Consider the following 23,955-nt stretch of genomic DNA (forward strand, 5'->3'; position numbering starts at 1 on the left):
AGGTTACCAGAGCATGGACAGCACCTTTTTCTGCCCGAAACCATTCTGTTGCCTCTTCCTCCCTCACTCAGAGGAGGCAGACTCAGCCCTGACTTTTCTCAGTCCAGTCCGCTCCTTGCGGTTATACGTGGACATAACACAAAGTTTTAGGACCTCAGACCAGCTCTTTGTTTGTTACTGATGCAAGCAGAAGGGAAAGGCTGTCAGTGTCAAGCAGAGGTTAGCCCACTGGATCCTATAGTCTTGGCATACTAATCCCAAGACGTGCCTTGCCCGTTCGGGTTGTGAGCACACTCAAGCAGAAGAGTTGCTTCCTCCTGGGTGCTGGCTCAAGGTGCCTCGCTGACAGATAAATGTAGAGCTGCGGGCTGGGCGACACCCAACATGTTCGCTAGATTCTATAGCCTTTGTGTAGAGCATATATCTTCCCGTGTACTTGCCTCCAGTGACCAGTAGCGCGAAGGACCCTTCTTAGTGTTGGCTTGCAATGCCACTCCCGCCCGCTGGGCCGGATATGTGCGTCTATTTGCTCCAGTAGTGTTCCCCAGAAATGGCTAATCCTGTTGAGTTCCTCCGTCACCCCTGCGACAGTCAGACGTTGCAGATCGTCTGACGCCAGGCCTACACTTGTATGCATTGTGGAACATGTGTTAGGCTGGGTGTCCATATGTGTATTCGTCCACGGTCCAGCTCCTCTGCAGACGAGCCTGTGTCTTTCCCTCCACAGAGTCTGCTCTGTCATCTCTGCTGGTGTTCTTTCCCCCCTAGAACTAGGCTGGAACCACCCCAGAGACTGCGATATGTTGCACTACCCTGCTTGGCTAGTCTATATGTGTAACCGCCACCGTAAATCCCTCCGGGTAAGGTGTGGCTTCCGCAACGTCCCCTTCTCCAAGGCACGCTTTCCCAGCATTATCCAACAAGTCACACTGAGTGGGTCTTGCGGAACAGCAGTGACTGACCTTCTCTGCTTAGAGCTCCTACTTTCTGCCCAACACTGCGGTCAGGCCAGGAGACTCAAGCAGAGCGCTGGAAGGGCCAGCAGCAGTGGCGTGTTAGTAGATATCCCCATATCGTCAGATCACCTCTGAAGTACGCTGAGGTTGACTGACGAAGGGGAACGTCTCGGTTATGTATGGTAACCCTCGTTCCCCGGGGAGGGAAACGGAGGCGTATGTCCCGTTCCCACGGTGGCTGAGCCTCCGCTGTACGGCGAGTCACGAAGTCCGGCTCCTCAGCGGAAAAACAAAGATGCAACGCACCTTCTGCTCATTATATGCTCACGCTGCGAGGCAAAGCAGCTGTTGGAAATAATCTCATGCCAATGTGAATAGGCTCGTTTAGTTTACACTCGAAGTGGATTGGTCTCTCAAGCGAGATCCCCATATCGTCAGATCAACTCTGACGTACTTTCTGTTCCCTCCTCGGGGAACGAGGGTTACCATACGTAACCGAGACGTTTTACAGCTGTAAGTTGAGAAGGGATAGATTTGCAATCCATCTTCTTGTTCTATATAATGAATTGGAAATCATAGTTTTCTTAAAACCAGCGTACCTATTCTGGTATTTCTGTTACAGGCAATGTGACTAAGGGTCTGACCCATGTCAGGAATTCAGTAACAGTGTTTACACATTTTGCCTGACTTCCAGAGAACAAATATGTACTTGTTTTGTACTCACTTAATTTGCTTATACAACCAAATTAACCAAGTTTACATTTTACATTACATTTACATTTATTTATTTAGCTGACGCTTTTACCCAAAGCGACTTACAATTGCTATTTATGTCAGAGGTCGCACGCCTCTGGAGCAACTAGGGGTTGAGTGTCTTGCTCAGGGACACATTGGTGTCTCACAGTGGATTCAAACCCGGGTCTCTCACACCAAAGGCATGTGTCTTATCCACTGCGCCATCACCACCCCCAAAATATGACCAAGTCATATGTCGTATGAAATATGACCAAGTCATATTTTGTAGAAAGATAAAAGATAAAAGATAAAAGATTATTCACAACTGTGTCTTTAGCATGTTTAGTGACTTAGCATGTTTAATTCTTTATAGGATTTATAGCACCATTGGTCACTATATGTGCTCTGGGTGGATGTAGTTTTCATGTTGCTGTGAAGTCCTGACGAAACTCAGCATTGAAAGGAAAAGTTATTGCCTATGTTTAATCTAATTGTGCTTGCAGTGGTTGTTTATTATTTTTAGAGGCATGTAACCATCCCAAAGGAATAGTCTCCAGGAGTTTACCAGTGTCCCAGATGTGAAGAGTCCTTCCGGAATTTATGACTCACTTGCGACCCTTACGTGACCCTCACCTATGACCATTTCTTACGTACAAAAGTGTGTCCAAGATGATGTTAAGTAACCTCATTTGCGTAAAGAACAGGCTACCATGTTCCGATGCTGCTAAAATGATCTGTACTGTTAACCTATCAGAACCTGTAGAAATGACGTCAACTGATAATCCATATTACTATAAGTACTAGTGTTTCTGTATCCAAAGTTAGTTCGAGGCTAGATACAATTAATTAACTTAACATAATTATACTTTATCATTTTATATTATATATTTATATTTTCCCCCCTAAAATCATTCCAGTGCGGTTTAACACCCTTGTTTTAAATCACCCATAGAACACAATAGTTTTAGTGTGATAGGGAAGTGTACTTTGTGCTGTTGGAAGTACTGAGCAGCTCCCACCCCGCCTGGCTCCTCTGCGGACCACAGCACCGTCCTCAGTGTTCTTTTAGGACGCAGCCCTGGGGACCCAAGCAATAGACAGTATGAGCCAACCTAGTAAAATTTCAGAATACATTTTCATAATGCAGACACTGTTTTATTGCCTCACCGGCTGAGATCAAGGTTAGTGGCTTTCATCAATCTGCTCATAAGCAGAAAAGGACAGGAGAATTTCACATTTAATTTTAAAATAAAAGTGCATTTGTAAGGTCAGGTTCACACATCAGAGACTACATGCTGATTATTCTGGGAAGACAGTGCTTGATGATCCAGGCACTTGATAACTTGTCTGTACTTCCAGCAGAGTGGAATCTGTGAGAGATATTTTTGGGCTTAATTGTGTTGGGCTTTCTTAATGATCCAGATGGGAGAACTGTCCATCTCCTGAACTGCAAGGTATACATGAAAACTGGTCACTGTGTCCAAGTCAAATGGAACATCAGAGGATGCGTCCAAGAAAACATAATATACCAAAACATGCTAAAACGAGTAGATTTATGTATCCTGAGTAAATAGTTTACACTGTTGCAATAATAAAAGCTTACGTAGTAAAAATAGAGCGAAGGACTCAATAAACTGAATGCTGTTGATCATTTAAAATGTTGTAGAGAATGCTTACTCTACCAGCACTGAAATTAATCATGTTGTCTGTGGTTATTGTGCACCATTAAAGCTTTATTTTGCCAGTGTTTGTGGACGCCCCTTGCCAAGAGAAAGATCTTAAATACAAATGAGCACAACCCTCGGTATTACCTGTGCAATAAAGCAACAATAGAGAGGAGAGGGGCCAAGAGACTCACACTGCATTAGATACTGACACTCAGCAAGAATTTTAATAATCTCTATTATAATGGAATATTCTCTATACACTGCACTACTTCTACAGTTGCTGCAGATGCCTGCAAAATCAAAACATTAACAATTACTTTGTATAGTAATTAAAACAATAATAAAATAAAATATATAATTATGTTTTTTTAAATGCAAATTGAAACATATGCATCTAACACAAAGCATTTTTATTGATAATTCATGTCTAATTTTTTGCAAAAATATTACATGGTTTTATACAGTGGCATTATGCATAACATATATTTTTAGACCTGGATAAGTTTGTTCTTACCTGTTATTGACATGATCTCACAAGTATTCGTATGTATTTTACATAATGGGCCCTATTTTAATGATGTAAAACGCAAGTGTCAGGCGCAAAGCGCAAGTAACTTTGTGGGCGGATCTCGGCGCTGTTGCTATTTAACCTATCACATTGCTATTTATATCACATTCCCTTTAAGAGCATGATGAACGAGCTGCGCTTGTTCCATGGCGCAATACTATTATAACGGCGCATTTACCAGGCGCGCTTCAGAATCGGTTCTCAGCCGAGGAGATCAATGTTCTTGTCAGGGCCGTAAAAGAAAGAGAAGTGACATTGGGGATGGGACAAACCCACCCAAATTAGCTTCGGTTAAACATGCATATAATAATTTGGGTAAATGTGTAAGCTTTATGCCTATTTTTCCCATCGTCATGGACACAGCAATGATTTCCTCGTGTTTTAATATTTTTCCTTATAATGTATCATTTGCGAAAAAAGGAAAATGCATCTGTGTAGATGAGAGAATCATCTACAGTGTATGCGCGTTGTTCACACTCTGTATTATGGCCAAGCATGCGTGCTTAAAATAGCATCTGAATGTAGGTTTTTTCTAGTCAGTGGCGCAATTGTTTTCTGGAACTGCAAAATAGCACCAGGGATTGTTTGCGGCGGAACACGCCTCCTTTTTTGCGCTGAACCGCCCTGGGAGCGCAAGTTCATTCCCTAGTTTGCCGGCAGGTTTACATAGGTTTACATATACATACATTTACACAATTACATATACATAGATACTTACTACCCACTTCAACAAAATCCACCTCACAACCTGCCCACTGGACCCCATTCCATCTGCACTGGTCAAGCACTGCCTCCCCGGTCTCAGCCCAATCATCATGGCTATCATCAACTCCTCTCTCACCTCTGGAACAGTTCCTTTTTCCCTCAAAGTTGCAGCCATCACACCAATGCTTAAAAAAACGGGCCTGGATCCTTACAACCCCAACAACTTCCGGCCCATCTCTAACCTACCTTTCCTGTCTAAAATCTTGGAACGCTCGGTCGCCTCTCAACTAAAACATTACCCCCCCTCCAATCAGCTCTACGAAACCTTTCAGTCTGGATTCCGCACTCATCACTCTACTGAAACTACACTACTCAAAGTAACAAATGACCTTCTGCTCGCCTCTGATTCTGGTTCCCTCTCCATTCTCCTCCTACTTGACCTCTCTGCCGCCTTCGACACCATTGACCACTCTATCGTTTTACAACGCCTACAACATCTTGGCATCTTTGGCTCAGCTCTCTCCTGTTTCGCCTCCTTGTCATGATTCTGCCATCTAGTTCTTGTCTTTCTTTAAGTCTTGAGGCAGGATCATGACAGACCCATGTTTTATGTGCAAACACATGGCCTTGTTGGGCCATGTGCTTGTGTTGTCTCGTCATCTAGCCCGCCCTCCTTGTTATCCTTGTTTAGTCATTATTGCTTCCCCATTATCACCTGTCTCCCTCATTAGTTTGTCTCTATTTAATCCCCTCGTGTTTGCTGTCCAGTGTCGGTTCATTGTCAATCCGTGTCATGTTTGTGAGTAACCTGTCAAGAATAATCGTCCTGTTGAGCTATTTTTTGTATCAGTTGTTTGACTTCTAGTATTTCGTCAGTATCTTTGTCTAGTTAGTCACCTTAGTCCTGTCTTGTTTTGCCCCCCTCGTGGGCTTTGTTTTCCCTTTTTGTTCATAATAAACCGTGTGCTGTGACTACTGTCTGCGATTGGGTTTATTCCCTTCTTCACCCTTCCAACCTCATAACAGAATGAACCGACCAGAACCGAACCCAGCAGACAGTATGTCCTCGCCCATCAAGTGCCAATCGGACCCTCTAGAAGATTGGTGGCTCAAGACTATTTCCGATTCAAGGAGTTGCAAGCTTTCGATTCCCCCCCAGGGAGAGCTGTCTTTGAACGATTATGCCCGGGTCGTGGATAAGGGGATGTTTCTCTTACCTGAAAGCCTCTTAAATTGCTACCTCATTGCGGGCCTCAATGATCCTCCCCCTCTGGCTGAACGGAAGAAGCTGGTCCGTCGTCCGTTCCGGGATATGGTGGTCTGTTTGTCGCGGAAAGAACCGCCGAGTGCCACCGTGTCGCCATCACCTGGCTTGCTCCCGTGATCCCGGAGGATCGCGTTCTCGCCGTGGCTACATTGGGGGACCGGACTCTTTCCACCTCGACTCCCGAGGCGTCATCCGCAGTTACAACTCTTCGCGGAAAGTGGGGAAGACGGCTGTCATGGGAGTCGGCATCGGAGTCCTCTTCGACGGAGTCTACCCCTCCTGGGACCGTCTTCCCAGAGCCTGCTACGGTCCCCGCTGAGATCCTTCAACCGGTCACTAGTCCAACTACGGTCTCGGTACCAAGACCTAGGAGGAAGAAGAGGAGGAAAGGAGCCCCCCATCCTTCGTCTCTGCCTGGTTTAGAGCCCGCTGCAGCAGTGAACGCTGTCCCAGAGCCCGCTGCAACAGTGAACGCTGTTCCAGAGCCCGCTAGTGCAAGCGCTGTTCCAGAGCCCGCCACTGCAAGCGCTGTTCCAGAATCTGCCTCTGTGAGAGCTGCGGCCGATCAAGCTGCAGAAGCAGTCCTGCAAGCGGTGTCTGCTCGTAAGCGGATGCCTATCATTGTTGCTGCCGAGACTCTAGCAGACTACCTTGCCAAGCTTGTCAAGATCCTCGATGTGCCCATCATGTCTTGTCCCGAGCCCACTGTGTCTGTGAACTCTATTCCCAAGCCTACCACTGTGAGCGCCGCACCCGATCCAGGTCCTGTGAGCCCTGCACCCAAGCCTGTCACTGGGAGCGTTGCACCCAAGCCTGCCACGGAGAGCGCTGCACCCAGTTCTGCCCCTTCGCCTGCTATGTCCCCCGTCAGGAGTCCCGTTTCCTCATCCTCTGTGTCCTCTGTGTCTGAATCTGTTGCTGCTACCACTGAAGCAGTATCCCAGTCTGTTTTCCCGGTCGTCCCTGTCTCCACTAATTCCCGGACTGTTTCCCCGTTCGTCCCTGTCTCCACCAGCCCCCGGACTGTTTCCCCGTTTGTCCCTGTTTCCACTAGTCCCCGGACTGTTTCCCCGTCTGGAAGCCGCTCCTTAAGGTGGGGGTTCTGTCATGATTCTGCCATCTAGTTCTTGTCTTTCTTTAAGTCTTGAGGCAGGATCATGACAGACCCATGTTTTATGTGCAAACACATGGCCTTGTTGGGCCATGTACTTGTGTTGTCTCGTCATCTAGCCCCGCCCTCCTTGTTATCCTTGTTTAGTCATTATTGCTTCCCCATTATCACCTGTCTCCCTCATTAGTTTGTCTCTATTTGATCCCCTCGTGTTTGCTGTCCAGTGTCAGTTCATTGTCAATCTGTGTCAAGTTTGTGAGTAACATGTCAAGAATAATCGTCCTGTTGAGCTATTTTTTGTATCAGTTGTTTGTCTTCTAGTATTTTGTAAGGAACTTTGTCTAGTTAGTCACCTTAGTCCTGTCTTGTTTTGCCCCCTCGTGGGCTTTTCCCTTTTTGTTCATAATAAACCGTGTGCTGTGACTACTGTCTGCGATTGGGTTCATTCCCTTCTTCACCCTTCCAACCTCATAACACTCCTACCTTACCAACAGATCTAAATTCATATCCATCAACAACTGTACGTCTCACACCATACCTGTCAATCACGGAGTCCCTCAAGGCTCGGTGCTAGGTACCCTTCTGTTTATCCTGTACATGCTTCCCCTTGGACTTATCATTCATAATCATGGATTAAAATTCCATAGTTACGCAGACGACACACAACTATACCTCAGCACCAGATCCATCACTCCTGCCACAGTATTAACCATCACAACCTGCCTCTATGCAATAAAATCCTGGATGAATGCCAACTTCGTTAAACTCAATTGCAATAAATCGGAAATCATCGTCATTGGTCCCAAATCACTCCTCCCCTCCTCCGAAGATTTCACTCTCTCCATCGATGGCCATACAGTTACCACCTCTCCCCAGATCCGAAATCTTGGTTTCATTTTTGACCCCACACTCACATTTAAGCCCCATATCCGTCATATCACCAAAACTGCCTTTTTCCACTTACGAAATATTGCTCGTCTACGCCCTACCCTCTCCATATCTGCTGCAGAAGCTCTCATCCAAGCATTCATTACATCAAGACTCGACTACTGCAATAGTCTCCTTTATGGCCTCCCATCCTCTGATATAAAAAAAACTGCAATACGTTCAAAACTCCGCTGCCCGTCTCCTCACCAACGCCCGCTCCAGAGACCACATCACCCCCGTTCTTCAACGGCTTCATTGGCTCCCTGTACAACAGCGCATCCATTACAAAGTTTTGCTCATCACTTACAAAGCCCTCCATAAGGCACCTCCATATCTCACAGACCTCTTACAGCATCACCGCCCCTCCCAACACCTCCGCTCTGCCGACTTGGGCCTTCTCAAACCCATCACTAAATCAACGCACCGAACTTTGGGGGACCGAGCATTCGCCATTGCTGCCCCCACCCTTTGGAACTCACTCCCTATCCACATCGGAAACTCGGATTCACTGACCACCTACAAAAAACTGCTCAAAACCCACTTGTTTCAGCTTGCCTACAATCTATAATAGCACTCTCATCATTGTTTGTTTGTTTCATTTGTAAAGCGCCTTTGAGTTCCTTGGAAAATGCTATATAAGACTTATGTATGTATTGTTATTATTATTATTATTATTATTATTACTTAAATTTAATATACTGACGTATTAACAGCATTTAAACAAATTATTTATGTAGCAGAAACTTTAAAAAGTGTTTAAGAATCCTCATTTCATCTTATTTTAATACTGAATTTTTGAAATTAAAGGTGCATTGTGTAATATTTCTGAGGATCTATTGTCAGAAATGCAATATAAGATCCATAACTATGTTTTCAGTGGTGTAAAGACCTTGCATAATGAACCGTTATGTTTTTATTACCTTAGAATGAGACATTTATATCTCCATAACCGCGGGTTTCCTTACATTGAAATGTGCCGTTTCTACAGTAGCCCTAAACAGACAAATGCATTTCGTTACTATGTTGCTATGCAAGCTTAGTTCAGCGAATAAAACCCTGACTCAATGATGAACAAGTAACAATAATATTTGCAATAACATATAGTTTTACTGAATAATTAAGTAAACATAATTTCTTAATTTATCCTTGTAAAGAAACCTCATTGCTGAACTGGCTACTCTCTGCTGTCTCAGTCGATGACATATTTTCCTGTCGGCCACCGTAACTTTTGTTGGACCATCGCTTCAGGCCATCTGTCAGTACGCTGTAAACGTCAATATGTTGTGAAGCTTGACGCAAGTGTGTTGTGAAACTTGGTTGTGATAGGGAAGCCCAATGGAGCGATACGTCTCATGCGAGTTTCACAACGCACTTACGTCATGCTTCACAACATGCTGACATTCACAGCATTAAGATAGTAGGCCGGAAGCAATGATTTATAGTTTAAAAAGTTTAAAATTTTAGTATTTTTCTCATACACACATACTTGTTTACTTTAGAAGACATTGATTTATCAACTGGGGTCGTATGAATTACCATTATGAGCAAATAATGATAGAATTATTATTTTTTTGGGCGGAGTATCCCTTTAAATTGGGCTCTGAATCTCATTAAAATCTATTGTATTCTGCCAGAGAGAACTATGAATGCAACACATGATTTGGACTAGTTTGTTAGTTCTTTTTAACATTTTAAAAATAAACTGAATGAATTATTTTGATTACACTTACCTGTTTCTTAAGTTTTTCTTTATACTGTAGATATTTTTAAGAAATTATTTGGGATCAGATTTAAAAGTAAGAGTGGGATTAGCGGCTCAAAAATATATATTTACAGTAATGGTATATTGTAACTAAAATGGTCAATGTACCATTTTCTTCTCATTACATTTTATATATTCTTTTTATACTCTATAAAAGTTGTTATGAATAGGCAAGGGGTTAGGCGTTAAGGGATCTAAACTATATCAATAAAATATAAAACAACTATACCAATAAATTTGTCTAGATAGATAGATAGATAGATAGATAGATAGATAGATAGATAGATAGATAGATAGATAGATAGATAGATAGATAGATAGATAGATAGATAGATAGATAGATAGATAGATAGATAGATAGATAGATAGATAGATAGATAGAGAGACAGACAGAGAGACAGACAGACAGACAGATAGACAGATAGATAGATAGACAGATAGATAGATAGATAGATAGATAGATAGAGGGATAAGCTGTCATTCACATGACATCACAGCAATACCAAACACAACCATCCAATCAATTCCCGATGGACAAAATCAATTCCCGCCCTACATTTTTTTCTGTTTGAGAAGCCAGATATAAGTCACAATAGAGAAGAAAAGACTATCACAACTTCCTTTTCTTGCCGACTTTAAATACAACAAATTGAAAAACATTAATAATATTTTTTTTTAAAGATAATAAAAATGCTTAGAATGCTTCTCACGTGTATAACAGTCACTGGCATTAAGTCAGGTGCATACTGTGCGATTTTGGCCACGATTTGACCATCTGAGGCAAATTTTGCAAGCCCTAAAAGATTCATCTGATCCTTCGCTAAAATCTGAAGTCTTTGATCGTTAGTTTAACATGTTCACAGACAGCCGATTAATGACAACTGAGACATTAATGACATTAATGACAACTGAGATCTTACAGTGTGACATGTCTTACAGTTATTATCATTGTGGCGAGCGGGACGAGGTCGAGGGACGTGAGAGAACGGCCCTCGACCTCGTCCTGCACGTCACAATCATGTTCTTACAGTCTGACAAGCAACAATCGTAAAGGACTATTACAAATCACAATGTTAACCCGGCTTTAGTCATGTAATGAAGAGAGACAGATAAGTTCTCCAAATGTTACCGTCTTTACAGGTCTCACCTAAGTCTCTGATCAAAGAAAGCGCCTCCCATGAAATGGCGACTCCACCTCCATCATCCATAGCGCCCTGACCCACGTCCCAGCTGTCCAGGTGACCACTGAGCAACACCACCTGAAAGAGACCCAGAGCAAAAAGCATTCAAATGAACAGTAAAATAAATATTTAATAACATATTTTCGTGCATCGTTTTCTTTGTGTGTTTTTTTTATAGTTACACAATTGTTTATTCATGTATAAAAAGGGTTTACATAACAGACTGTAAAGTGAAAAAAGGCTTCCTGTCAAACTTTTCCAGATGTTGGCTGTCAGTCTAAATGGATCTTGTCAAACCCAGGCCACAGTGAAAGACTTTTGACTGATGCTCTAAACTAGATTTAAAGTCTAAACATCCTGCTCTCACCTCCCATAGTTCCGACACTCGCTAAAATATCCACCACTTCCACCAGTTTACATTCACTTTCAGCAGAGCTACATAATCTTTAGGAATATAGCTTACAAATAATTCTCCCATTGCGTTTCTCTACTGTCAATATGACATTCACACAATAGCCTCCATGGGCTGGTCAAGGAGCTTGGAAATATATGGCAATTAAAGCATAAATGCTTTTTAAAATCATTAACATTTGGGGAATAAAACTCAAAGTCTGTTTTTGAGACTCGCCTCAGTTAAGTGAGGGTTTTCCAGAGAATTTTGTCAAAATCCCATTCAGCCAATCAGCTACAAGCCTTCTCCTTCCAAATGTATTTTTGAATGCTATGACAGATTTTTTCTATAAATTACGTTATCATTTTGTTGTCAGTATCATAACAGGTTAACTCCCAATAGCTTGAGAAAAGGCAAACATTAATCAATGCCAACCATCTGTGAGTTTCAACGGCTGAACTCCAGAGCAACAGCCAACGTGTCAAAATTACAAAGACATTGCAAAATTACACAAAAAAAATTCTTTAGTGGACATTCTTATGTGTTCAATGGAGAATAAATGATCTCATCTACCGTGAGACTTTGCGCTCTTGTGATCAAGACACCAGAAGGACGCAGATGGAAGCATCTATGTGGAAGCAATTCCAACTGTTCCTTAGTGCTGCTGAATTATTAAAGAGCCGACAAATTGGGTCGTTATTTTGTCATCCTCGTGCCATCTCAAACCCGTGTGGTGTTGCTGTTTTTATTTTGAAGACATTTTGAATAATCTTTATGCAGCTATTTTACAGTATACAGAAAAAAGGTCATAATGGCAACTGTCAAGCACCAAAAAGGACAAAGAGCACCATTAAAGTAGACAATATGATTTCTGCACTATTTCACAAGTCTACAGTGGTCATACGATAGCCTTGTGTGAAGAAAAAAAGGGAGACATTTCAATTGTTATTTACTTATAATCTTCTGTTCCCCAAAGCTTTGAAATGTCCTTCACATTTTGTGTTTAAACGGCCTGTTATATATATATATATATATATATATATATATATATATATATATATATATATATATATTTTTTTTTATAAATAGTTTTATTCATCATGGATTTATCATCAAAAGTGACAGTAAAGACTTTCAAATAAATGCTGTTCTTTTCATCACGCAGTCATAAAAAACAGATGCATCACATTTTCCAAAATAATATTAGATAGCACAACTGTTTTCAACATTGATAATGATAATAAATGTTTCTTGAGCAGCAAATCAGTATATTAGAATGATTTCTGAAGGATCATATCATGTGACACTGAAGACTTGAGTAATGATGATGAAAATTCAGCTTAGCCATCACAGGAATAAATTAAATTTTAAATTACATTAAAATGATAAAACAGTAATTTTAAATTGTAATACTATTTCACAATATAATTTTTTTTACTGTATTTTTGATAAAATAATTGCAGCCCTTTTGAGACTTCTAATAAGAGGTCTTTCCAAAAACATAAAAAAATCTCAAACATTTGAATGTTAGTATAAATAATAACATGCATATAATAATGAATAAATTAGATACAATTACATAAATAAATACATTTTGAGTAAATAATGCATAGAATTCTTATTTACTCATACCAATACTTTTTTTATCCCTTGAAATGTATGCAAAACAACAGTCATTAGTAACCCGAACATGAAATGTGGAAGTGGAAAATGACATAATTTCCAGAATTATGCCACCATTTACTCAGAATCAAGAACATCTAAAAGTCTGAAAGCTTTACATCAATGCACAAATCAACATAAAACCTTGTGTAACTTCTGGTAATTTCTGTAATACTCTTCAAAGCCAATTCGCAAACAGAAGCTATTTTCCACTTCTTTCAAGTATAAAAAGCAAACAAACAAAAATTTTACCAGATTTCGCCAGAGACTGCAAACATTACTGGTTTGGAAGGAGGATCGGCCTAAATTGATGTGGTCCTAAAATATGGAAATGATATATTAACCTAAACATATTTTTGTCCATAAAGGAAAATAAAAATATTTTTCTAATTGCAGTTTTGCTTTTGAATATACTTTAACTAGCATTACTGACTTGCAATAACCATGCCGTCTGGCCAAACACAAAAAAATAAAAAACAAAGAGAGATTTAGTAGTGAGTACGGAGACAAAGGAGGATCTGTCTTCAAATTAAACTTAACTTCCTAATAACTATGTGACAGGGTGGAATGCAAGGGCTGACTGACCTCATAATTAAACACTATAATGTCACTGTTAATGAGCTCTGACAAGATGAGGCTATTAATTACGTGGCACTGAAATATGAATGAGGGAGTAAAATTAAGAGAGTGCACAGAGAGAGAATGAGTTGAACCTAATGAGCCCGCTATACAAAGGGAATCATATGAAACACGTAATCAATATTCTACAGTAAATCTGGACAAGACAGGGGCCAAAACCTGGGACTAGCTGAACAATCAAGAAGTGTAAATGAAAATGAACACACATGCTGTGCTGATAAAATTAATGTAACTTCAGTTTTATTTTTGGAAAAAAATCATCCAGTAATAAGTTAAAGAATTAAGTCTCACTTAAAATGTTACTGTATGAACAGCATTGAATTGCATACAAAATAACAAACCAAGAGGCAACAGAGGTGCAATGATACCAGAAAATTATTCTTAAAGAGATAATTTACCCAAAAATAAAAATTCTTTCATAATTTACTCACTGTCTCATGCTGTTCCAAACCTTTAGAGTTTGACTTACTTTCTTTGGTAGAACTCAAAAGAAGATCATTTTGACCATTTTAGAAACAGTTTTAGCTACCAATGACTTCCATTATGTGGACAAAAAACCCTTAGACATTTCTCAAAATATCTTCTTTTATGTTCCACAGAAGAAAAAAAATCATACCGGTTTGGAACGTCATGAGGGTGAGTAAATTATGACATGGTTTTCATTTTTAATGGCTTAATGTTATTATAAAAGTTATAATATATTATGTTGTATGTATGTATGAAACTGAGAAAGTTAGTGAAACACATGCAGTTCCATTTGCTTTTCTAAAACTTATAACTAAAGGTTGTGATGGAGGTTTTAGTGAATGAGGTCTTCTTTCTAAATACTTAGGAATGTGGCTGAAAGTGCTTCTCTCGTTTCATATTGTGACAAACATCAACCTACGGTTAAAACTGAAAGACTGCATTGACCAATAAAACACCCAGTAGAGATGTTTGACTGGTCCACTACAACAAAAATGCTTTCCATAAACAACAATGCTCATATTCCAACCAGACTGGCATCATCCAGACCCCTAAATTAGGATACCTACATTTGGACACACTCCCTGTTTTTCTGGTTGATGAAAAAACATACTTAATGTTTAAAAACATTTGTGTAACTACAGGAGATGTTCTTATATTCCCTAATTTATTGAACCTGTATGTTTACAGAAAGGGAATTGTGTAACACGGAAGTCATCATAAATATGCCTGTGGACAGACTGACAGAAAGACAGAGGTTACACAAACTGTCCCTCATTCACTCTCCCCGCCACTTCCTGGAACTCCATCATTGTGTGTGCAGCGTTTAGCGCAAAACCAGAGAGTGGTTTAAAGAATGTGTGGTGAGGGAATGAGCAAGCTTTAAAAGCGGATGAGGGGAAGAACTCGCTGTGAAATGAACAGACTATATGCTCAGTAAATAATTTGCAAATCAACCTTGTGCTGACTTTTTTGTTGGAATTCAAATCATCATGAAAATAGAAGAGGACAAAACAAAAGAAATAAACAGGCAGAGATGAAATGTCCTAGAAATGTCCAAAATGCTGTTGCCTCAGGAACTGATTTTCAAAGTGAGTTAATTATGTAAAAAATACAGTACATTGTTCTGTTTCAAAAGTTTGTAGGACAGTTAAAAAATATGGGTTCAAAACAAGGCAAGCGGTTCTATGGGTTGCCATAGACTCAAGAGCAGAGGAGGAGGAGGAGGAAGAATAATATATATATAAATATATATATATTTTTTTTTGATGACTTTGTTCTGAGTTTCTTCTAGTAGCAGCCAGGGCTGTGCTGGCTGCAGAATTAACAAAAATATGATTTGCATTTAGGTAGCAATTCAAACATGCCACAAATTGCTGTCAATAGAGCTTACTTTATCTTGAACCCAGAACATTCCTTTAACTCTGAAATGAAATTGTGCAGAAGGCCTCTTAGAGTTTGAATTAATTCCAGAGACTGATAGACAGATTTATTGGTCAGTTTGTTAACTTCTAAATAAAGAAATTTATTCAGCATTTGCATGGTATTAACTGCTCTGGAATAAATGTCAGCCAATTCCACTACCAGAAAACAACACACTCACACACACGCACAAACAAACACACACACACACACACACACACACACACACACACACACACACACACACACACACACACACACACACACACACACACACACACACACACACACACACACACACACACTCACACACACACAATTAATTTGACACAATGAAAAATTACCTGCTGATCAAAGTCTGATCTGACCAGATGAGCAATAGGCAGATAAAACTAGCAGCTGTATTTTAATTTTCTGCTCGTACCCAAAATTACAACGTCTGCCAAAAATAAAGTGACTTTTTCAGGTCATCCAGCCACTCTGTGAATTGAAGAAACGAAAAAAGACTGATCAAATACACAGATGTGCGTAATGAGGCAGAAAGCACACACTGAAGCTGTCAAATTCACTCTCAAATTCCCCAAAAACCATCAGCCATCAAACACTTGCAGACCTTGATCACTTGCATTCAGTTACAGTACTGGAAAGTTTTCATGTTTGAGTTTATGCCAAATGAATGCAAACACTACAAAGAGAACGCAGAGGGCTTCCTTTAAAGTTCAGATTGGAAATTTACTGAAGATGGTGGTTATTATGTATTTTATTTCACATTCCTACAAAATTGGGCACTTGGAGGGTTTTTGTCCTTTTAGGCCAAACCCCTAAAAAACAGATAAACTTTTTTTGAGTGGCAGGATATGAGGTCATCTGCAAACTGGTTTCATTTCCTTTGGCCATTGATGATTCTAGCAGTCATGATCATGACTCATGTGCATTATATTATGGTGCTGTTGGTGACTTAAACCAGTTTTAGCAAGTCATAAAATGAACATTTTTAGACAAAATAGTTTTAAAATAAATAATGAAAATAATTTCACGCCTCAAGTCTGGATGAATTTAAAAATTTTAAATATAGTCTTCTTGTGAACCTCCAGAAATGTCATATTATTTTTTTTGAGGGTCCTAGGCAAGATTTCAAACATCTTCATTGTTTAATTACTGAAGTAAATTAACTAATTCAAATAGAATATTTGATTTATCATTTAACATTAATGATTTTCAATGTTGTGCTATAACAACTAAATTAGAACATATTTCCAATTAGTTAACCTAATAATAATGGATGATACATCATCATGCACTAAACTCTTTTCTAAATATGTTACAATTTAGCAGTAAATGGTCAGTATTATTCCTCATCATACATTCTATTTTTAATAAACTCTCTTGTTTTAATAAACCAAGAATAACTGAACACTGATCATGACAGTGAGGGATCACCAGACATTTTCATTGTATGAAATAAATAATATCAGCTTTGACATATTGCTGTTCGAAAGTTTGGGGTCATTAAGATTTTTATTTTATTTTTGATATACTCTTATGCTCATCAAAGCTGCATTTATTTGAAAAAAAAAAAATGTTTCTGTTTCAAAATGTTATAACATAATTTATTTCTATGATTGCGAAGCTGAATTTTCAGCATTATTACTCCAGTCTTCAGTCCTTCAGAAATCATTCTAATATTCAGATTTTCTGCTCAAGAAACATTTATTATTATTATCAATGTTGAAAACAGTTGAACTGCTTTATATATTTGTGGAAACTACAAACTAGGGTACATTTTTAGGATTATTTGATGAATAGAAAGCTCAAAAGAACAGCATTTATTTAAAATACAAATTTGTAAATGTCTTTACTGTCCCTTTTGATCTATTTAATGCGTCCCTGCCACATAAAAGCATTAATTTCATTTCTCTTTTTACTCTTTTGAACTGTAGTAATGTAACTCCTCTTGCATACTTGTAACGTGGCTGCAGACAAGAGGTGTTGGATCCAAATGCTGTAAACATTTATTAAAACAGAACAACTGGAATAACTCTAGACAAGGAACAAGACAAATCGAGACACATGAACAAGAAGCTACAACAAACGCACACGATACAACCATATATTGGCAACGCTAGACCAGGAACAAGAGAAACACTGGGGTATATACAGGTATATACAAAGGAAAACAAGGTTAACAAGATAAGGGGGAGTGCTTAATTGTCATGGGAAAACACGAGTGTAACCAAGGGAACTTACAAGTCACATCTGGGGAGACTAATCAACATGAAAAACTACAAATCATGGCACTAAGACAGGAAATAACAAACGTCCTCACAAAAAGACAGCGGAACACAGGCTGGGATGATGACAATATAGTGTCAAATGATCAGTCAAATTAATCCACATGATGAGCTCGACTGGACTGACTAAATGTGAATTTCTACCACAGTATTTTTCACATGTACACTTTTTAGCTTACAATAATCGGGCAATTTAACTTTCAGAAAGAAATAAGAATAGTTTTAATCAAAAAAATGCAGCCTTGGTGAGCATAAGAGACTGATTTAAAATCATTAAAAATCTTACTGATCCCAAACTTTTGAACAGTAATATGTATATATATATATATAAATATTTGTTTTATTTTTGGAAGTTGCACTTTCAAATACACTTTACTTAAAGCTGCAGTAGGAAGTTTTGAGAAAATGTTGACTTAGCCTGAAAATTTGAAGAAGCACAATTTACAGGTCCAACCCCCTTGCTCTCTGCTACGCTACAGCCCTCCCTCCACAGCTCCTCCCCCACAGCGGAGCCTGCCGTGAACGCGCAGGCTAGTAAGCAGGACCACCGATGACGGCGGATTATAAACAGTTATGGAACATTCACTAATAGGGACGAAACTTCAACAATATGCTTTACATTGACTATGGCCTGCCCATACTTTGACTACAAACTTGGTCCTCAAATCATTATGTATTTTGCAATACATGTAACTTTATAAGGTTGCACTCTTTCTATAAGTTATAGCTGCTAAGATAACGTTAAAGGATTAGTTCACTTTTAAAAAAAACTTTTGCTGATAATTTACTCACCCCCATGTCATCCAAGATGTCCATGTCTTTCTTTCTTCAGTCGAAAAGAAATTAAGGTTTTTGATGAAAACATTCAAGGCTTTTTCTCCATATAATGGACTTCAATAGGATACAAACGTTTCAAGGACCAAATGACAGTTTCAGCGCAGCTTCAAAGGGTTTTAAACGATACCAGACGATGAATAAGGGTCTTATCTAGCGAAACGATCGGTCATTTCAAAAATAAATAAAAAACTTTAAGTTTTATAAGCACAAATGCTCGCCTTGCTCTGTTCTGTGATGCACGTTTGTGATCCTGTTCGAACTCGTTCATCCAAATGAACTAATCTTTTTTCGAGTCATTTCGTTCGTTGAATGAACGAAATGACTCCGAAAAAGACTCGTTCAAAATGAACAAATCTTTTTTCGAGTCATTTCGTTCGTTGAATGAACGAAATGACTCAAAAAAAGATTCGTTCATTTGGATGAACGAGTTCGAACAGGAGAGTCACGGACGACGGTACGCGCTCGCGCTGTGCAAGAGAGGGGTGATCAGCGCGTACACGAGCGTGATTGACACTGCTAAGACATTCCTCCTGGCTCTGATTGGTTGTTTCTGACCGGGAGCGGTGTATTTCTGCAAATGGCAGTAGGACCACAGGGAGGAGCCAGAGGATCTTGGTTTTTTTCACAGATTATCTGTCTCATATTCTACTTTCAGGACATAATGACAGTTTTAACAAATATTTGTTTACAAAAGCTACCTACTGGAGCTTTAATCTGAGGGGGCATGTGATATCAGTTTAAAAGGTCATAATGCTTCAGAGAACCTCAGAGAAAGTAAAATACTTTTTTCCTTCAAAACAATACATAACTGCATAAAGTATTTTCTCCCTGCATTTGTAGCAATTCATAAATTTACTCTACCTTTTGAGGTAGCCATTCACAATCTGAAAAGTGTCGCTAAAGCCCTTATTTCACAGATGACACAGGCCACATCTACAGAACATGTGACTCACTGACTGTCACAGGCACCCTCATTAGCAGTGATGAGTAATACGCTCCAAAGGTCTATACTGAGGGTTCCCGTTACCATCCCTCAGCGAGAACGATCAGTATTTTCAGGCATGTCTCTGGCTGTGACCGGAGTGTCATTGCTCGCTGTGAAGAAACACCAGGGCTCAAGGTTCTGTTTGTTCGCAGAATAAAGGCCCCCAGCTTGCACAAGCCTTAGTTCTAACTAGGGCAAAGGCTAGAGCAAAGTTTCACTCCCAATAACATTGAAATCAGTATTTTACAATGTAAATCAGTGCTTCACAGCACTATTATATTGAATATATATATATATATATATATATATATATATGTGTGTGTGTGTGTGTGTGTATATATATATATATATATATAGAATATACTAAAAATAAACTAAAATCCTTTGTGAGTGAATTAAAAAATGTGTTAGTAATGTGCAATTTTATGTTTCATCCACAGATGGTAACAGAGAGGTCAACTTTCATAGCACAGCTTTGAAATCAAATGCTGATATACACTCACCTAAAGGATTATTAGGAACACCATACTAATACTGTGTTTGACCCCCGTTCACCTTCAGAACTGCCTTAATTCTATGTGGCATTGATTCAACAAGGTGCTGAAAGCATTCTTTAGAAATGTTGGCCCATATTGATACAATAGCATCTTGCAGTTGATGGAGATTTGTGGGATGCACATCCAGGGCACGAAGCTCCCGTTCCACCACATCCCAAAGATGCTCAATTGGGTTGAGATCTGGTGACTGTTGTGGCCATTTTAGTACAGTGAACTCATTGTCATGTTCAAGAAACCAATTTGAAATGATTCGAGCTTTGTGACATGGTGCATTATCCTGCTGGAAGTAGCCATCAGAGGATGGGTACATGGTGGCCATAAAGGGATGGACATGGTCAGAAACAATGCTCAGGTAGGCCGTGGCATTTAAACAATGCCCAATTGGCAAAATTGGCACTTTTCTGGAAAACAGCCAGGGAAACCAGGACAGCATATTACAGCCTCCAATAACACCAGAGCAAAAATCACTCTCACCGGAAACATTATCACTCTCTCCAGCATCTCCACTTCTGTGCTTCTCAGAGAAAATGGAACAACTGGTGCATGCTGGAACTAGACTATCCCACTCTTTTGCTGCGAGCCCCCAGATACCAACCAAAAAACGCCAGGCCCCACAACCACCAAAGCCTACAGGCCCAGCTCGCCCTCCCCCTCCTCCTGTGAGAGCTCTTCGGCCTCTGCCACAGCGCCAGGGCCCACACCCTCCTCCAGCGGCTCGAGGTGAACCAAAAACAACTGATACCAGCTCTCAGTGATATGTGTCGGGTCCCCGCTATGATAACAATAACTTTCTCAAATGTTTACAGAACAAGCGGGAACCCAGTGTGCCTGTATCTTTTTCTATTGCTGTTCGATTACATGATAGAAAGTCTATGGCCTTCAAAAGCCGTACAGCAAACCCATCTAATCTGGTGCCTATTACACGACATACTAAGATTGCTGTGAGGACAAAAAGTAAGACTGTTAAGTTATCACTTTTAAACATCCGCTCACTTAAAAATAAATCACTTTTAGTCAACGACTTAATAACCACATACAACCTGGATTTTATGTTGCTAAATGAAACTTGGCTAGAAGAAAGTTGCAGTGCAACAGTCCTCAATGAAACAGCCCCTCCTAACTTTACTTTTATGAGTGTCTGCAGAGCTGTCAGAAGAGGCGGAGGTTTAGCTGCTCTTTATAAAGATGTCTATCAATGTAAGCAAATATCATTTGGGAATTACCCGTCTTTCGAATATCTGGGTATTGTGTTAAAAGGTGCTCCACGCATTTTACTTATCATTGTTTACAGGCCTCCAAAATACTCTCCAGCTTTTGCTGAGAACTTAACAGAACTGTTATCAACAATTTCCTCAGAGTTTGACTGCTTTGCCATTGCTGGATATTTTAACATTCACATAGATAATGCAGAAAACAATATGGCAAAAGAAATCAAAACTGTTTTAAAAACTTTTGATCTGACTCAGCATGTACATGGAGCCACACATAATCGTGGACACACTCTAGATTTACTTATCAGTAAGGGTCTAAACATTTCATCAATTGTTATTAAGGATGTAGCACTGTCTGATCATTTTTGTATTTTCTTTGATATATTGATCTCTCCTGTCATTGAAGCTAGATCTGTGTCTGTCAAGAAGAGATGCTTAAATGAGAACACTAGTGTACTATTTATGAAGGCTATATCTTTAACACCAAGCATATCTGCTGACTCTGTTGATTTTCTCCTTGATTCTTTTAACTCAAAAGTTAAGAGTGTAATTGATGATATTGCTCCTGTGAAAGTCAGGAAGAAGAGTGGCAGACAAAAAGCACCTTCGAGAAACTCAACAGCAGTGCAAAATATGAAAAGACAATGCAGAAAAGCAGAGCGCATGTGGCGGAAGACAAAACTTGTAGTCCATTATAACATCTACAAAGACAGCATCCATGCTTTCAATAAGGAACTAAGCAAAGCTAGACAGACTTTTTTCTCGAATATTATAAACAGCAATATAAACAACACGCGCACTCTTTTTGCTACTGTAGAGAGACTGACAAACCCCCCAAGCCAGATTCCCAGTGAAATGCTCTCAGTGAGAAAGTGCAGTGAGTTTGCTTCTTCTCTGAGAAAATCAATAATATCAGAAAGGTGATCAGCTCATCCTTGAGTTGCGCTGGTGTCAGGCAGATCAGACAACAGCACGAGAAAGTAGCCACTATGTCTGATTTCGAAGAAATTGATGGCAAAATTTTTGAAGAAACCGTACAGCAACTAAAAACATCAACCTGCGCCCTTGATGCACTTCCCACATCTTTTTTCAAAAATGTGTTACACAGCTTAGAAGCAGATCTCCTAGAAGTGGTAAATGCCTCACTTCTCTCTGGGAGTTTTCCGACCTCCCTGAAAACTGCTGTTGTCAAGCCCCTCCTGAAAAAGAGCAATCTGGATAAGACCATATTAAACAACTATAGACCGATCTCAAATCTTCCTTTCATAGGCAAGATCATTGAAAAAGTTGTCTTCAATCAGCTGAACAAATTCTTAAGCTCGAATGGATACTTTGACCATTTTCAATCTGGTTTCCGACCGCACCACAGTACAGAGACCGCGCTCATAAAGATAATAAATGATATTCGCTTAAATACTGATACAGGCAAATTATCAGTGCTGGTACTACTCGACCTCAGTGCTGCATTTGACACTATCGATCACAAAATACTTCTTGACAGGCTGGAAAACTGGGTCGGGCTTTCTGGGATAGTCCTAAAATGGTTCAGGTCATACTTAGGAGGCAGAGGTTATTATGTCAGTATAGGAGACCATAAGTCTGAGTGGACATCCATGACATGCGGAGTCCCTCAAGGCTCAATTCTTGCGCCACTCCTATTCAACCTGTACATGCTCCCAATGAGCCAAATAATGAGAAAGAACCAAATCGCTTACCATAGCTATGCAGACGACACACAGCTCTACTTAGCCCTATCGCCTAACGATTACAGCCCCATTGACTCCCTTTGCCAATGCATTGATGAAGTAAACAATTGGATGTGCCAAAACTTTCTTCAGTTAAACAAAGACAAAACTGAAGTCATTGCGTTTGGAAACAAAGATGAAGTTCTCAAGGTGAACGCATACCTTCAGTCTAGGGGTCAAACAACTAAAAATCAAGTCAGGAATCTGGGTGTGTCTCTGGAGTCAGACCTTAGTTTCAGTAGTCATGTCAAAGCAATAACTAAATCAGCATATTATCACCTGAAAAATATTGCAAGAATTAGATGCTTTGTTTCCAGTCAAGACTTAGAAAAACTTGTGCATGCTTTCATCACCAGTAGGGTGGATTATTGTAATGGACTCCTCACTGGCCTTCCCAAAAAGACCATAAGACAGTTGCAGCTCATACAGAACGCTGCTGCTAGGATTCTGAGCAGAACCAGAAAATATGAACACATCACACCAGTCCTCAGGTCTTTACACTGGCTGCCAGTTACATTTAGGATTGATTTTAAAGTATTATTACTGGTATATAAATCATTCAATGGCCTAGGACCTCAATACATTGCAGATATGCTCAGTGAATATAAACCCAACAGATCACTCAGATCATTAGGATCACATCGGCTAGAAATACCAAGGGTTCACTCTAAGCATGGCGAGTCTGCTTTTAGCTACTATGCCAGCCGCAGCTGGAACCAGCTTCCAGAAGAGATCAGATGTGCTCCTACAGTAGTCACATTCAAATCCAGACTCAAAACACATCTGTTTAGCTGTGCATTTACTGAATGAGCACTGTGCCACTGTTCGTCTGACTGTTTGCACTGTATTTTATTTTATGTTTTAATTATTC

The 23,955-nt window shown here is 39.8% G+C and overlaps 1 protein-coding gene across 1 annotated transcript in view; it reads right to left on the reverse strand.

The window, feature by feature from the left end:
• Positions 1-23,955, reverse strand: part of LOC143716012 (carboxypeptidase Q-like) — a 74,008-nt gene that overhangs the window by 16,375 nt on the left and 33,678 nt on the right. Inside the window, exons 5-6 of the mRNA XM_077208070.1 lie at positions 10,846-10,957; positions 2,678-2,769 (exon numbers count right to left, since the gene is read on the reverse strand). Coding sequence (XP_077064185.1) covers positions 2,678-2,769; positions 10,846-10,957 — 204 coding nt within the window. The remainder of the gene's footprint in view (positions 1-2,677; positions 2,770-10,845; positions 10,958-23,955) is intronic.

This window comes from Siphateles boraxobius, unplaced genomic scaffold (assembly GCF_051911475.1).
Source record: "Siphateles boraxobius isolate OS27281-9 unplaced genomic scaffold, OSU_SipBor_1 12, whole genome shotgun sequence".
Classification (NCBI taxonomy): Eukaryota; Metazoa; Chordata; class Actinopteri; order Cypriniformes; family Leuciscidae; genus Siphateles; species Siphateles boraxobius.